General features: G+C 37.0%; 1 protein-coding gene across 4 annotated transcripts in view; it reads right to left on the minus strand.

Annotated features, from left to right (window-relative positions):
* Positions 1-1,671: 1,671 nt before the first annotated feature.
* Positions 1,672-16,128, minus strand: part of MTRF1 (mitochondrial translation release factor 1) — a 37,641-nt gene continuing 23,184 nt past the window's right edge. For 3 of the 4 annotated variants that reach the window (XM_046663683.1, XM_046663684.1, XM_046663685.1), the window contains 4 exons: positions 14,508-14,625; positions 8,643-8,779; positions 5,950-6,048; positions 1,672-1,800 (listed from right to left, as the gene is read on the minus strand). In XM_046663683.1, the coding sequence (XP_046519639.1) occupies positions 1,687-1,800; positions 5,950-6,048; positions 8,643-8,779; positions 14,508-14,625 (468 nt within the window). In that variant the 3' untranslated portion in view covers positions 1,672-1,686. The remainder of the gene's footprint in view (positions 1,801-5,949; positions 6,049-8,642; positions 8,780-14,507; positions 14,626-16,128) is intronic. The other variant, XM_046663686.1, reaches the window with a different exon arrangement.

Here is a 16,128-nt window from a genome sequence, read left to right on the forward strand (position 1 = left end):
GGGATTAATCCAAAAACTGAAGAGATACAACCAAATGCAATGTGTGAATCTTGGTTGGATGCTAGATTGAACAAAACTAACAAGCAAAAATAGCTACAAAAGACATTTTGGGGATAATTGAAGAAATTTTAATATGTAAAGAAATTGGATTATATTATACAATTTTATTATTATACAATTAGGTGTGATAATGGACTTATAATCCTGTAGGAGAATGTCCTTATTCTTAGGATATGCTGAAATATTTTGGAGTAGTGTTATGAGGTCTACAACTAACTTTTAAATAGTCCAACAACCACAACATGTGTGTGCGTGTATATGTCCATACAGAGAAAAAACAAATGTGGCAAAGTGAGCATATAATGTTGAATCTAGAGTATACAGAGTTCACTGAACTGTTTTTTAAAAATTATTTTGAAAACTTTTCTGCATGCTTGAAAATTTTCAAAATAAAAATTTTGGAAAAAATTTCTCTCTCATCTTTACTTCCAAATAATTCTATTGGTCTTAAAACTCTATTTTCGCCAGTCTTTTCTGGAATATAGTTCCTCTCTGAAGAATGTCTAAAATAACAACTCCTTTCTTTTTCACTCAAGAAATTTCCTGAGAACAATTACCAGATACATCATGCCACTTTGTTTTTGAGTGGGTGATTTCTATTTTAGCTCCCTCACTCAACTGGAAGCTCTGTCAGGTGAGGACTAGGTTTTATATATCACTGCACAAAACCGATTGCAGGGAATTACTCATATTACACCACATCTGTTGATGCTCATTAACTTACACCAAAGAATAAAAAATAGAAGCCAAGCAGACAGTCTACTTTAAATACTAGCTTGTAGTTTATATAGTATAGAACTCATTTAGTTCTCAAAGAGCTCTACAATCTATATCCTAGAGACGCTCATTGTTATTCCCTCATAGACCTCACAATCCTTATTTATTTTTTATTTAAAAGCAGCACTTTAAGGCCTAACTTTAACATGATTAAAGTTGTCTTTAAATAGGGTTTTACAAAGAAGTTTATAAATCTCATACCACCAAAGTTTACCATATGGTAAAGTCCTTAAGTAACAGATAAAAAACATGTTTAAATTAATTTATAGATGGTTATTTAAGAAAAGGCATATAAAGAGAACAAGCGACCTGTCCTAAATCACCTAATCAATTCTCAATACTTTATTTCTCTTTTCAATGACACATGCTTGTTTTCTACTTGAAGAGTTGGACTGTACTTTACAGGAAACCTAAAATAAACTCTTAGGTCAAGAAATGTGACAATTCAGGGGCCGGCCCAGTAGTGTAGCAGTTAAGTGTGCAAATTCCACTTCAGTGGCCCAGGGTTCACCGGTTCAGATCCCGGGTGCAGACATGGTACCGCTTGGCAAGCCATGCTGTGGTAGGTGTCCCACATAAAGTAGAGGAAGATGGGCACAGATGTTAGCTCAGGGCGAGTCTTCCTCACCAAAAAAAAAAAAAAAAGAGGAGGATTGGCAGCAGATGTTAGCTCAGGGCTAATCTTCCTCAAAAAAAAAAAAAGACAGAAATGTGACGATTCATTAAAAAATGTTTGTAAGTACTGTGTGTTTTTGGCTGCACTTTATGAACATTCACAAAGATTTCCACGCTCAGTCTGCTTCTTGATATAGGTGCATTTCATTTACACAATAATAAATGATAAATCATTTATTTTGCTGATTTAAGGTTTTCATCCAAAAATTCAGTAATGGCTTCTTCATCTGCCGACTGAAGTAGTCTCTGAATTAGGTGATCCAGGCACTTCTCCCCGTGTAAAAATTCCTGATAAAAGAGAGAGTTATTAGGAAAACTCCATTACTAGAAATAAAGGAGAAACAAAGCAAAGAATTAACTGTGTATTTACTTGGTTTCTTTATAGTCACCAATAGCAACACAGGATTATCAACATGGTTCTACAATGTAATGACCATGATTGCTAAGTTGGGAGAATTCCCAGTTAGTACTGGCTTTTTATATAAAAAGTGAATCCAAAAGAGTAAATGGAATTCTACTATTCGTCTCAAATTGTTTAAATTAGCCTTTTGTTTAAAAACCAATCTCCTGAGGTTTGGATCTTTCCAACAACTCTGGAGACAACAAAACAAAGAGAGCTGAATCAACTTTTGAATTTACCACCTCCCTCTCTTTAAAATTCCTTTGCTCGACTTTTCTGACAAAACCGTTTTAGGTCCTCAAACCATCTTTGGGAGGATATGTTTGCTGAATCCTTTCTCCTCTTGTACCCTAAAAAAAATAAGGGTTTTTATTCTTGTCCTGAAAATTCTACCATTTTCCTTCATAACACCTTATTTCCCAAGGGGAAAAAAGACTGAAACGCCTTAATGCCCAGGCATCTTGCTGCTGTGTTAATGTGCACACTGCTCCCTGCCATTCTCTCCTTGCCAACTCCTCTGGACCTGGCTCAGATAAAGCCTCCCGAGACCATTCCAGCTCACGCTTATGCTAATCCTCCAAATTTAGATGAAATGGTTTATGACAGTTCCGTTTTATTCTTCAGTTGAAAATATACTAATTTTAAACTCTAGAAGTCCTACATGCTGAAACATTTAGGGGATCAGTGTCTTGAAGTCTGCAACTGCTTTCAAATGGCTCAATAGCAACACAGGCGTATATACGGAAAGAAAAAGGAGGTGGAGGAGGAAGAGAAGGCAAATGCAGCAAAACGCCAACGACTGCTGCCTTCGGTATAGGGTGTATATTGAACTAGTCTTTAAACAGGTATGCTTGAAACTTTCAAAATAAAAAGTTGAGAAAAAAATTTCTCTCTTATGTTTACCTCCAAGTGATTCCATTGGATGAAAACTGTTTCAGTTAGACTTCCCTACAGTGCCTCTCTGAGAAATGACTACAACAATGACTTCAAGTACTTTTCCTGTGTTATACACACTCTATATAACAGAGTTGTTGGGATTAGTGAATTAGCACAATTTCATACTTGAGAAATGCTCAAAATCTACACATTGGCTCAATGGAAATACTTTGTAGTGTTGGCATCTGGAACAGAAAATATTTAAAGTTTTTATGCAGGCACGAACTAATCTTATATTTAGTCTTTCTTGAATGGTCTTAAAATTGAATTTTAGATTAAGTGTACACATTTATCCCTCAAGTTAAACTGTAAGGGAAAAGATCTGCCTTACTATCTTTGTATTCCCCAAATACCTGTACACAGTAAAAGCTCAATTAAACTTTAAAATTAAACTGGAAGCAAAAGCACCATGATGAAATTAGAAAATTAAGACTTATGCCATATTGAGCATAAAATGAAAACTGATTATAAAATTAGTATGCCAAGAGTTCACATTATTATGGTATTGCCAAGGTGATTTCATCATTTGGAAATTATGTAAAAAGGATTAGCATTCTTACTGATAATCACATCACATTGAGAGTTCAGCTGGATTAACCAGAGTGCTAGAGAGAGGAAGATAAAGATCAATGAGTCTAGTTCCTAACTTTCAGAAGCTCATAATGTAGGGGTGAGCCAGGCAAATATATAAGCATCACAATAAAGTGCAAGAAATTAAAAAATAAAGGAAAAAGTGAGGGCTGTAAGGAGTCATTAATTTCGACAAGAAGGTGGCATCAGCGAAGGGTTTAGGAGGGAAAAAAAATATTTTAATTAGATCTTAAAAAGAGAATAATATTTCTCCAAATACAGTCATGTGTCGCTTAACGACAGGGATATGTTCTGAGAAATGTGTCGTTAGGTGATTTTGTTGTGCGAACGTCACAGGGTGCACTTACACAAACCGAGATGGTATAGCCCACTACACACCCAGGCTAGATGGCAGTGATCTTATGGGATCACTGCCATATATGTGGTCTTTCACTGATTGAAATGTCCTAATGTGGTGCATGACTGTAGAGGTAGGCAGAACGGTCAAAAGAATTAGTAGGAAGAGAGGCATGGAAACAAAGTACATTTAAAGCCCAGGGCAAGGGGAAATTTCCAGTGTGACTGGAATATAGGGCAGGGGATAAGCTGATGCTAAGGAATCTGCACAAGGAATTGGAGAAACAGAATAAAAATACAAAACAATATGTTACATGGTAGCCTGTGCTCATTATCTAGACAAAATAAAATAAAATAAAATAACCTACAAGAGAATTCATGCTAAGAATACTGGATGATCTCACAGAACCCAGGGATAGGAATGTACAAGGCTGCTGCCACCACCATGGGAGTGAAGCTGGGCCTTAGGAATAAACGAACGTGAGGATTCATATCATCAGGATTCTTTCCATCCTGTTCTCCTTTTTGCTCCTTTCCTTATATCAGCTTGGCTGGAAATGTGACTTCTGACCTCTTGTAGACTTCACATATTTCAGCTCCTTCCTGTCCTTCAGATTTTAATGTTTTACTACAACATTTTTTTCCACGCCATTTTCAAATTCTTTCCTTTCACTAATATGGAATGTTTTCTTTCTTTCCAATAAGCTGTTAGTGATTATTAGAGCATGTCAATATCATTTTCCTTATTATTTCTGAGTCTGGCATGCTAGTTTAGTAATAACATGTCAGTATTTAGCCAAAGTAAGATATTTTATAACTATTAAAGCTAGTTAACCTGCCTCTGTTTCATGACTGAATACTATACTGAGCACCTATGTGGCCATCTAAAAAACATTACTGGTCATAAGAATGTGGCTGTCTCAGGGAAACCATCACCATTACCAGAAAAACAACTGAAAGAATATGGTGCAATTAAAACAATATTGCCAAACACGCTTGGCTATTTCTCTATGTTTCCTGAGGAAAGGAAGTTAGCAAGTATTTTCTTCTTTTTGACACGACTACTATGTTCCTCTGCAAGACAGCCTTAAATTGCTGAGAAGACACAGGAAGTGGTGGCACAAGATACACAGAAATTTCTAAATATATTAAAATCACAGACATTTCCCTTGCAAAATTAGGACTGTAATTCTGAGTATAGGATGGGACAGAATCAAGTAAAGGAGGCCTAGGTATCACATGGCACCAAAGAAAAAAATCAAAACCTTCTGTCACCTGCCTTTTCCACATAGTCCTTTATGGGAACGAGTTCATTTTCCGCTTCAGTGGAAGCAAAAGCAAAATTTTTCTGTGCTTCATCATTAATGTATTAATGTCAGTGGTCTCGGCTAGATGAGTTTTAGTTGGGTTAATGTTCAAACCATCTTGACAGGGTCTTTTCCAAAACAGCATTAAGCGTAACCCCTGAATCTCATGAATACACATTGTGGGAGGCAGAGTTCAAGATGCCCCGTGCTGTGCACACCTTGTGTAATTCCCTCCCTCAAGTGCAGGCAGAAGCTGCAAATATGATGGACTGTCACTCCAGTGATAGGTGACTAATCAGTTGACACTGAGTTAATCAAAAGCAATAGTATCGAGGTGGCCCTGGCTTAAACAGATGAGTCCTTAAAAGGCCTGAGCCACTCCTGCAAGAGATTCAGAGTGGGAGGAGGCACATGGAGGGGGCCACATAGCAAGCAATCGCAGGCGGTCTTTAGGAGCAGACAGCAGAGAATTCAGCTCTTTCATACTCGGACTTCTGAGTTACATTCTTCTGAGCTACACTACCCATGAGATTATTATTATTTTAAGCCACTATATTTGTTGTAATTTGTCACACAGCAATAGAAAACTGATATACGTGTATATATGCATACCGAGTATCTGTTAATACGTTGTGATTGCATAACAAAGAATTTCAAATTTAAAAGATAACTGTTTCAAACTGGCATAAAGACTATATTTCTTACCAGCGAACTAATACAAATGTTTGCAAATTTTAGAGCATCAACTAACATAAACTGGCTTAATGATTTTAAATTACTTGGCAATATTGTAGACATAACTGTTCAGAATTTGACTACAGCTTCTTCAAAAGTCAAAAGTACATAAAGCATACTCAGTAATATTACCTTAATATCGCGAACTTCATATGCTATCCTGTGGTCAGTGACTCTATCCTGGGTGAAATTATACGTCCGAATTCTCTCTGACTGGGCTCTTGTTCCTACCTGTGCCGTAACAAAAAGCAATTCATATTTTAACTTTATAATTACCTTTATTGCAATGGAAAAGGTACTTGCAAGTGACTTTTCTATTTCAACAGTTTAAATCTTTTTTAAAAGTCATATACAAAGTGACAAGGAACAATAATGGGCAGAAAATGTTTGAGACTACAGGTTTGTAAAGCTTAGTTATGGAACAAGAATTAATGTTTCTTTGGCTCTTCAAACCCCAAATACTTAAAACCAAATTATCTTTCCACCCCATCAGTTCTTCCTCCTGGTTTCTATAAATGACACTACCATTCCCTTCGATCCAAGTAGGAAACTCAGACATCCTGCAATTTAACAAACTTTTCATGGGAGCTTTCTACCTGCCAGGCTTATGACGTAGACGCTGGGGGCACCTCCCATTCTCTGACTGCCCACTCCCAACGGTTTCAAGGGTCTCATTATATCCTGCCCTTTCCATTGCTACCAGCTATCATTCACGGGCTTGCTACTTTCACCTGCATTCCTGTAAAAATCTCCTGATTAATCTTACATTTCCTTGCTTACATTGGGTTGCCCTGCTTAGTTGTCCTAAAACACAGTTTTCTGATTAATTTTCTTCTTTGGTTCCTTCTTGTCCACTAAACAGACACAACTCCACTCAGATTCAAGGCACTTCGTAATGTGGCCAATTTTCCTACATTATTTCTGAAGACTGAATTTCTATGATGCCACTTTTATATTATGTCATTATTATGTGTGTCTGTGTTAACTCTGCTAAAACATCATCTCAAGGGGTACTATTCCCTAACACTCTCCCACCATCTCTGCCGTTCCTGGTCCCATCAATTGAAATATGTTACCTTCCTCCTGTGAAGCCCGGTGCACTGGGAATCTGCTCCACAGCGCCCCACAGGCCGCCTTATGCTATGTCACTTGTACTCTTCTCAGTCTGCTCCTCTCCCCTACCTCCCCAGCACACGAGGCACACAACATCCTCTCTCGCTTTCAAGTTTTACGATAAAAAGACATTTCCATAACTTATTTTCTTAACCCCCTAAAACAAATGATATGAAACTAAACTCCTAAAGATGGCTGATCATCAGGAGAATTTTTTAAAATTAAAGATTCCAAAGCCCAACCTCAGATACACTGAATCAAGGATTATGTATCTTTAGAACATTCCCCAGGCCATCCATTCTGCAACCAGCCAGGTTTGGAAACTACTAGCCCAAAGCACCATATTAATGCCCAGGACCCCACCCAGATCCATTACATCAGAATCTCTGGGGGTGGGGCCTAGGCATCTACAAAACTCTTCAGGTGACAAGTGCAGCCAGGGTTGAGAACCCGGCATAATGCCTTCCATATAAATGCTATTATATATAATAGCTGAAGAAAAACTTCAGAGCATCAGAAATATCTACAAAAAAATTTCCTACAGATGGACAAGTTAATTGGGAGGCAGGGAGGTCTTTTCTGGCCCTTTAAACCAGACTACTGAAGAAGACAGACATATGCAATTTGCATAAGGCCAATCTTGAATACTTATTTTAAAAATTACTGTGTGAAACATCTGGAGCCAAAATGTCAAATGGCAAATGAATCCCAATGTCTTTTATTAAATCAAATGTGGCAGAGTTGATAATGTTTATGTTATCACTTACTTGTAATGAAGTAATGGTTTGTAAATGAGGGTTCCTATCTGCAAATGTATATACAGATGCTGTGGCTCGATCTGAGATCACGATAAATAGAGGACTAATGTATTACTTATCCTGTCACTTTTACTACTTGCAGGTTAGAATGTGGGTAAGGGAAACTAGAAGGGCGAAAGTGTGAAAAGACTACGATGTCTAGGCAAAAAGAATAATTAATGTTTAGTTTTGTAAAATTCATTATTCTAAAAGGCCACAAAATCTTCCAAATTTACTGTAGCACACCTATCTGCAGATAACACAAAAGCACAGTTATTTCTGGGTTCCCCTTTCTCTTCTAACCTACCTCAAAGACAAATTCTACTTTTTTTAGAATTTAAAATCATACAACACTTTGTTTACTTAAAACAATAATGCATTCATTTTGCTTAGAACTTATCTACTTATATATTTGAATAAATAATACTATCCATGTATATAGTACAAAAGGATATACAGTGAAAAATAAATCTCTCTTCTATCCCTTGTCCCAACACTGCATCAGTAGCAATCACTGTTACCAGTTTTCTGCAGTGCCATTTATTTTTGATCCCACATAAAGTTACAATAAAAGCAGAGGTTTTTAAATTTAAAAATCTTAAAAATCTCTTAATTTCCAGAGGATTATTTTATCTTTTAAACCAATTTCCTCTCAAGACACTTCTGATATAAACACTGGAGGGAAATAATTTTTATTTTACTCATATCTCATTTACTCATTTGCCAATTGGCATGTTCAAGTTTAGCCATAATCTGTTAGTCTATATGCATTTAAACTATTACTTATTTACAAATGAACATGTTTGCCTATGCTCTAAGAATTTCCATTTAATCAAGAATTAATACTACATTTTCTACATAAAATGATGACTTTTTGTACAGAGGTGTTAAATGATTACATCAAATAAATCTTACCTGCAGTTTTCTAGCACTTTGTTGTTGACGCTTGTCTTTCTCAATAATCTGCTGGTAGAGTCTAGCTCTCAACACACGCAAAGCTATTTCTTTATTTTTTATCTGTGATCGTTCTTGTTGGCATTCTACTACAAGCCCTGAAAAGCAACAGGGATCAGAGGTAAACTGTAGCCTCCACGAGCCAAAATAAGATAGAACTGAGGAACATTTTCTGATTAACTGAGGAAACAATCAGGAAAAGATCATAAAGGATTAAAAGCAGTTTAGATTTAGCACACTTCAGAAACTATATTTGGTTATGATGGTAATAGCGGTAGATGGCTATTTACATTCTTATATCTAAATAAGAAGTTTCAGAAGAGAAGACTGAAGGCAGCAATATCTGCATGCAGATGGTTACATCGTTTGATTCCCAGAGCTCTCTTCTCCATCCCAGCCCCTCCAGATACTTTCACAGCTCAACAAAAGCAAACTACTGCCACCCACTGTGCAGTCCTGCTCCACTCTCTGTTTTACTCAAGGAGAACTCAGCCCTTCCCCTTGAAGTCACAGATACACATGGAGCTGATGTTTTAAAAATGACTTTACATATAGAAACCAATGAAAAGAAACAACTCAAACTCTTTAGAAGGAAGAGTTTAACACTGAATGTTTCTCAGTTGTCTTGGTTCTAAATCCAGCTAATCAACACGTCCAACCACATACGTTTTGGTTAGCCAACTTCGGGATCTGAGTGGGTTTGGCCCACTGTGCAGCCCAGTTACTCGCCCAAATCTAGCCCTGAAATGCTGACCCTTGATGTCAGATGTGTTCTTAACTTTGCAGCTCCCACTCTGAAGGTCTGAGTCCAGCTCTGCTTCCAGGTACATTAGCGGCGAAAGGTACTTTTCTTTCTGAATCACAAAACCCAAAAACCCTATTAGCTTAGGGCAGCTGCAGTAATATGGTGGTAACTATTTTGCTGGAGATTTAAAAAATTTCTATCAAATTCTACTCCAAATTATGTTTCCTCCCTGTCTGAATAAGCTACAATCTACACCTGCTAATACTTTTCATAGGGCACCTAGGTTTCACCTCTATTAGTTTAGACTTATTTCTTGACTGTTTTGCTGCAGCCACATGTTTGAGCTGGGGCACCAACTTGCTCACATCTTCCAGGTATTTGCCTGGAGCTCTCTTGAATCTGGTATCCTTTTTTTCACCACCCAAAAGAATATGAAAATTTCCATTTCCAGATGGCCAGACAGTCATAAGCTTTGTTTCAAATTCCTCTTCTTGTCAGCTGACCCATGCTGAATTTAGCCTAGACACCTGCACTATTCCTCTCCAGTGGCTCAAGTCAGAAATTTTAGCTTAAAATTCTTACCAGTTCAGTAATTCCTAAGGGAATCGCTTGATATTATATATACATATATTTTTTCTTTTTCTTTTTCCTTCTTCTCCCCAAAACCCCCAGTACATAGTTGTATATTTTAGTTGTAGGTCCTTCTGGTTGTGCTACGTGGGACACTGCCTCAGCGTGGCCTGATGAGCAGCACCATGTCCACGCCCAGGATCCGAACCAGTGAAACCCCAAGCCGTGGAAGCAGACTTCGAGAACTTAACCACTCGGCCATGGGCTGGCCCCCAATTATATATTTTAACACACTTTCTATAGGGGAGTATTTAATCATAAGTATTCCCTTAGACACAGAGGATAGGGAGGAAAAAGGGTATGTTGAATAATAGAAGAGCTGTTGAAACAAGGTGCTGGGGTTGTTAAAAAAACTATAAAAGGGCTTTGGAAAAAAAGTTTTCTCAGTGTTATTTCAGTACTCTACAGGAGATTCCAAAATTCTACGTAGCAATAGTACCAAGTGGGTATTTAATATACATTTGCAGAATAACTAAATATATTATTTAAAATATTTGTAGTTATAAATGAGAACAAAAATATCATATTTTTATTCTAAAAAGCTCATTTAAAAAAATTTTTTAACATCTCTGAAATTGGGATACATCTTACCATCATTGGAATATCATCACTTAATTGGCAGTGATTTTTTATTCCTTCACAGTAATAAAATAGTGATGTGTCTTTCAATTGACGCATTCTTAGGTTAAGGTTAGATCAAATAAGTTATACATAATCAAAGGCTAAATAAAAATCCTTTAACCTTAAAAGTGCAAACTGATGTAAAAGATTAAATCTGATGTGGAACAATTAGGTGTTATCCATAATCTATAATGATGAAGAAAGGCAGTGTAAGAATTACAGAGGTCCACATTCACTCACCAATGGGTAACAAACTAAAAAGCTACCTTTAAAGCACAAAATACTAATTTGTCTTCATTCTTGTTTTGAAAAATTTTACCAAAAAAAAGTAATTTTTCCCTGTATAAACATCTAACCATACCCCTACGGTACTACTCTTCCAATGGTAGAAAATGGAGTTACACAGAAGCAGTAGGTTAGAAAAAAAGTGATTCATCAGAGTCCATGTGCAAGGAGAAAATGGAAGAGTGACCTACAGCTCTCACTTTCAGTTGAAGCAGGGACATAGTTCCCACGTTAAGGGTTTTGGGATGGAAGAAATAGAAGAAAGGCTGAGTCTGCAGTGCTGTAGAGGCTGAAATCAGGGTAAACCTCAAAGTAAGAAGTAGACTCAAGAAACCACTTGCTCATAACTACGTGGATTCCTAAGAGTCAGCAGGCCTCGGCACGCCTCGCCTAAGAGGACTGTTTGAGGGTCAAGTTTCAGGCCTCTTTAAATCAAAGAACCAGATCTAAGCGGGTAAAAAATAAATCGGCCCAAGGTAAGTTTGGCAATACAAACATCAGTCACTTTTTGTAAAATCAGTAATTTATGGCGGCACAGGGTGGTTTTACATTCCTTCATTATGTTTTAAAGTATTTTGCTTCATTTTGTCAGAATTTTGGTCATCTTTTACCTTACTTTTTCTCAATTTAATTTTTAATTCTTCTTAAGCTAATTACTGTTCTGCTCTGCTTATAATATAGAATACAGTGTTTAGATGAAACACAAGTATCCCACAATTTGTGGATTTCTTAAGTAAATTATGGTAAGCTACAAAAATTATAACCTCATTTTTGGTGAAAAAGGATATATTTATATATGCATAGAAAAGAATTTGAAAGGATATGCACCAAAGATATATACCAACAATGATTACTAGGTATTGTTAAAGATGTTTTCTGCTCTTTTGCTCATGTATATGTTCTAAGTTTTTACAGTTTCTTATGGAATAAAAATCCACAAAGAAAACTTAAGACAAATTATAAAATTATCCTATTGTTGGATATTTAGGTTGTTCTAACTTTTGCTATTATAAACAGTACAAGAAATAATAATTGGCTGGAAATGAATTTAAAATTGATACCTGATTTCAAGATGGCCTCCTCTTTCTTTTAAAAATCACACTAAAACAAGAACAAAAACTCCATCTGAAATAACATGAGGTGATGTATGTAGTCCCCAAACACAATATATAAAGACAGAAAGTGAACGAAAGAATAGCAGACGACTTAGCAGAGCAGGAAGGTGAGACCAGCTCCCTGTAGTGGGAGATGCCATCCATCTGCCCTGCTGAGCACCACAAAGGCTCAGGAATTGAGGCGCTGGCTACTTCAGAAGTCGAGGCTGATGATTCGGGGGCTAAAAACAGACAATCTATATAACAAGCAGATCTTCGAGTCCCCTCCCTCAATCTGTAGGAGGCAGGAGGTATAGTCTTTAGAGAACTAAATAAGGAAAGTCCCCGACTTGAGACTAGGTTCAAAGGAGGGCAAGTGTGAGGTAGCGGCCTGAAAACAAGAGGACTAAGCAAAAGTTTGCTTACTGAATGGTGAGACCTTGACCTCACTCTCAGATGTAGGCTGGAGGATCCTTCTCAGGGGGAACAAACTCCCCAAGAGAAAGCATCTGCAAACACTGACATTTGGGGGTCCCTAATAAAAAAGCTGATTACTTATCTAACTGCCCTACAGTTGAAACTTACCAGTGGATAACTGGCACCCATGCACTCAGAGCTTTTAGAATCTCACTCTCAAATATATACACACAGCCAAGGATTCCTAGACATTTCCAACATGGAAGCAAGACCGAAACAAACAGAAGAAATAAACTCAGAGAAAACAGAGATGTTGCAAAAAGCAAAAGAAAACCTCAGGGAAACTAAAATGAATATCCTTGAGCAATGAAAGAAGAAATATGCATCAACAAAACAAAAGGATGCTAAGAAAAAGGGACACAGTGAAAATAAGAAAGGGCTCTTGAAAAATTTTGTTAAAAAGAACACATTTTAAAAATTCAGTGAAAGAGTTGGAAAAAGAACTAAAACATAAAGTGAAAGACCATGTAAGAGAAAAAAGAAGAAAATTATACAATGAATCCAAAAGGTCTAACATCTGACTAAGAGAACTTCCAGGAAGAAAAAGGAAAATGGTAAGAAATTCTTGAAGAAAATATTTCAGAAGTGAAGAGCATGAGTCTCCAAATTGAAAGAAACAAATACAATGGAGGACAAAAGCTTTAAACGTTACACGTGGAAATGATTTTCAACAAGTGTTCACGATCAGTGAAGTATGAAGCTAGAATAAAGCTATTTTCAGACATACAAAGTCTCAAAATATTTATGTCTCACGCACCTTCTCTCAGGAAGCCACTTAAAGGTGAGCTTTGCTAAAATGAGGGAGTAAACTAAGACAGATGATATGGGATCTAAGAAACAGAAGGCTCAAACACAGAATAGAGATGAAGGGAACTCCCTGACTGTTGGTGATCAGGACCACCTCTGTGCGGCAGCCCTAGAGAGCAACCCATCCATAATAATGGAGTGTTCCATCAGAGGTGTCGCCACAAAGCCTCAGCCCTGTAGAAAATTGAGTTAATTTCATTTTATAGAGCTTTTGGAAGATGTAGGAAGACTTAGAATCAAAGAAAACTAAGCAAATAAAAAAATGAGGTAATTACTAACTTTAGGAAATGAAATCATAGTATACTACTTGACTCAACAGTGAACACTATTTACCTGCTCATTATGTAAAAACAGTGAAGATTAATTTTGCCCAAACATAAATACATTAGGAAGAGGATCTTATAAGAGAGCCAAAATCTTCATCTACTACGTTAAAAAGTCAATATATAATCTTATAATTAATTGATTGGAACAGTACTATCTGCCTGTTATTTAGAAATACTGCAGTAATTACCAGAAAAAGAATAGCTAAGAGTTTAAAGGAGCTGCCTCTGGGTAACTGGAATTTAGGGTTGAGGAAGGAGGGATAGGGAGGAGGAAGAGGTCTAGCGAGCTGCTGTTTTTTGCTATAGGACGTTATCACTGGACTTTTAAAATCATATCCATGTAATGTAAAAATTAATTTAAAAAGAAAAGAAATTAAAAAAAGTTTAAAAATCTGAAAAATGACAGAAATACTTATTGCATTGAGGACTGCAAAACTCTCACAGTGTACCAAAATTACCAACATTCAAAATAACAGCAGGAATGCAATGGAGCTGGCAGTCAATCTACAAGGTGACAAAAGATCCCTGGCAGTGGCATGTCCAATATTACTTTTGTATTTCATTTGTTTTTAGGGTGGAGCACGTCTGGTTGCACACTCTTGTCCAGTACACCTGGACAGCTTCTCTGAACAGGTCTGCATCCTTTGAGAGAAGTACCTTTTCCAAACAGATGGAGAATATAAACACACAGGGGACCTCAGACTCACAACCCCAGTGTCACCTTTAAAGGGTTTGTGCAAGGAACCAGACACTAACATAGGACTATTTCCTTCTAAACGCTGAACAGTTTTATAAGATGTGAAAAAAAGTTAAAAGTATAAAAGCAAAGGGACTTGCTTACCTGTGGGGACATGCACAAGTCTGACAGCACTATCAGTTGTATTAACATGCTGCCCTCCTGCTCCTTTGGCTCGAAATGTATCTATTCGCAAATCCTTGGGGTCCACTTTCACATCTACCTAGAACAAAACGTATAACATAAGTAAATTCTACACTCAACAAATACTTTGAATACTAAACTTATTCCAAGATTTTTCAAATAAACTGTACTGTTTTGTATTAAGATAAGTCATAGCCATTAGACTAAGAGGTGAAATATCTTATACCAAAGAAAGGACCATAAACTCCCTATTCCAATGGACGCTATTTTTTAACACTGACTCATGATGCTATGAGATGACTGAGTTATGAGATCTTTCAAAGTTTCATCATCCATCATCCCACAAAGCTACGTTAGATGCAAAATAAACAAAATATATATATGTATGTAAGTATATATACTCATTATTCCCTGATCCTGTATTTGCAAATTCACCTGCTTACTAAAATTTATTTGTTCCCTCAAATCAATTATTGCAGTACTTTCACAGTCATTTGCAGACACGCACAAAGCAGCAAAAAATTCCAATTGGGGCATGTTTCCAGCCAAGGTCAAACAAAGTGACAGTCTGCTTTCTTGTTTCAGCTCCTACAAAGATGAGCAGACGATGAAGACAGGAGGGTGCAGAGCAGCATAGTGCAAGAAGTCCCAGCTCGGGGGCCAGCTGGATGGGGTCTGAATCCCAACTCTGGCACCTGTTAGGAAGGCAGCCTCAGGCAAGTCACTTAACACTTCTCAATTCCATTTTCTCTTTTGTAAAATAAAACAGAATCTACTAGGGTGAGTTGTTTTTAGGATTTAAGATTATAATCTATATGGTTATATATACATAATTTTTTCCCTCCTAGGAGAAATAGTTCAGTATTCACTAAATCACTGTTTGCTATGACTTCATAGAACCTAACTACTGCGAATAATGATAATTCATTGCGTGCACGTGCATGTGCATGTGTGTGCATGCCTTTATTAGTGGACTGAGCAGAGACACCCAAAAAGACATGTTCTTGCTCTAACCACTGGAACCTTATTTGGAAAAAGGGTTTTTGCAGATGTAACTGAGTTAAGAAGAGATCATCCTGGATTATTCGGATAGGCCCTAAATCCAATGACAAGTGTCCTTATAAGAGATACCTAGAGGAGAAAGAAGAGGAGAAGACCCTGTGAATTCGTAGGCAGAGATTGGAATTGTACAGCTTTAAGCCAAGGAACACCTGGAGACACCAGAAGCTGGAAGAGGCAAGGGAAGATTCTCCCCCAGAGCCTTTGGAGGGACCATGGCCCTACCAATACTTTGATTTTGGACTCCTGGTCTCTAGAACTGTGAGAATAAATTTAAAGTTTGTGGTAATTTGTTATGGCAGCTTTCGGACATTTTCTTCTCTCTCTCTCTCTATACACACACACAAACATATATATATATATAAACAAATAGTGATAAAATAGCCTGTTTTTGAGGGGACATTTAAAATTTTTCCCCATATTTATCATTTATTATGGGATATCTAATTATACTAGAAAGCAAGGACACACTCAAAGACTCGGGGTCAATTTCAAAATAGGTTACCCCAAAAAGGCTACTACT

Source organism: Equus quagga, chromosome 6 (genome assembly GCF_021613505.1).
Source record: "Equus quagga isolate Etosha38 chromosome 6, UCLA_HA_Equagga_1.0, whole genome shotgun sequence".
NCBI classification, from domain to species: domain Eukaryota; kingdom Metazoa; phylum Chordata; class Mammalia; order Perissodactyla; family Equidae; genus Equus; species Equus quagga.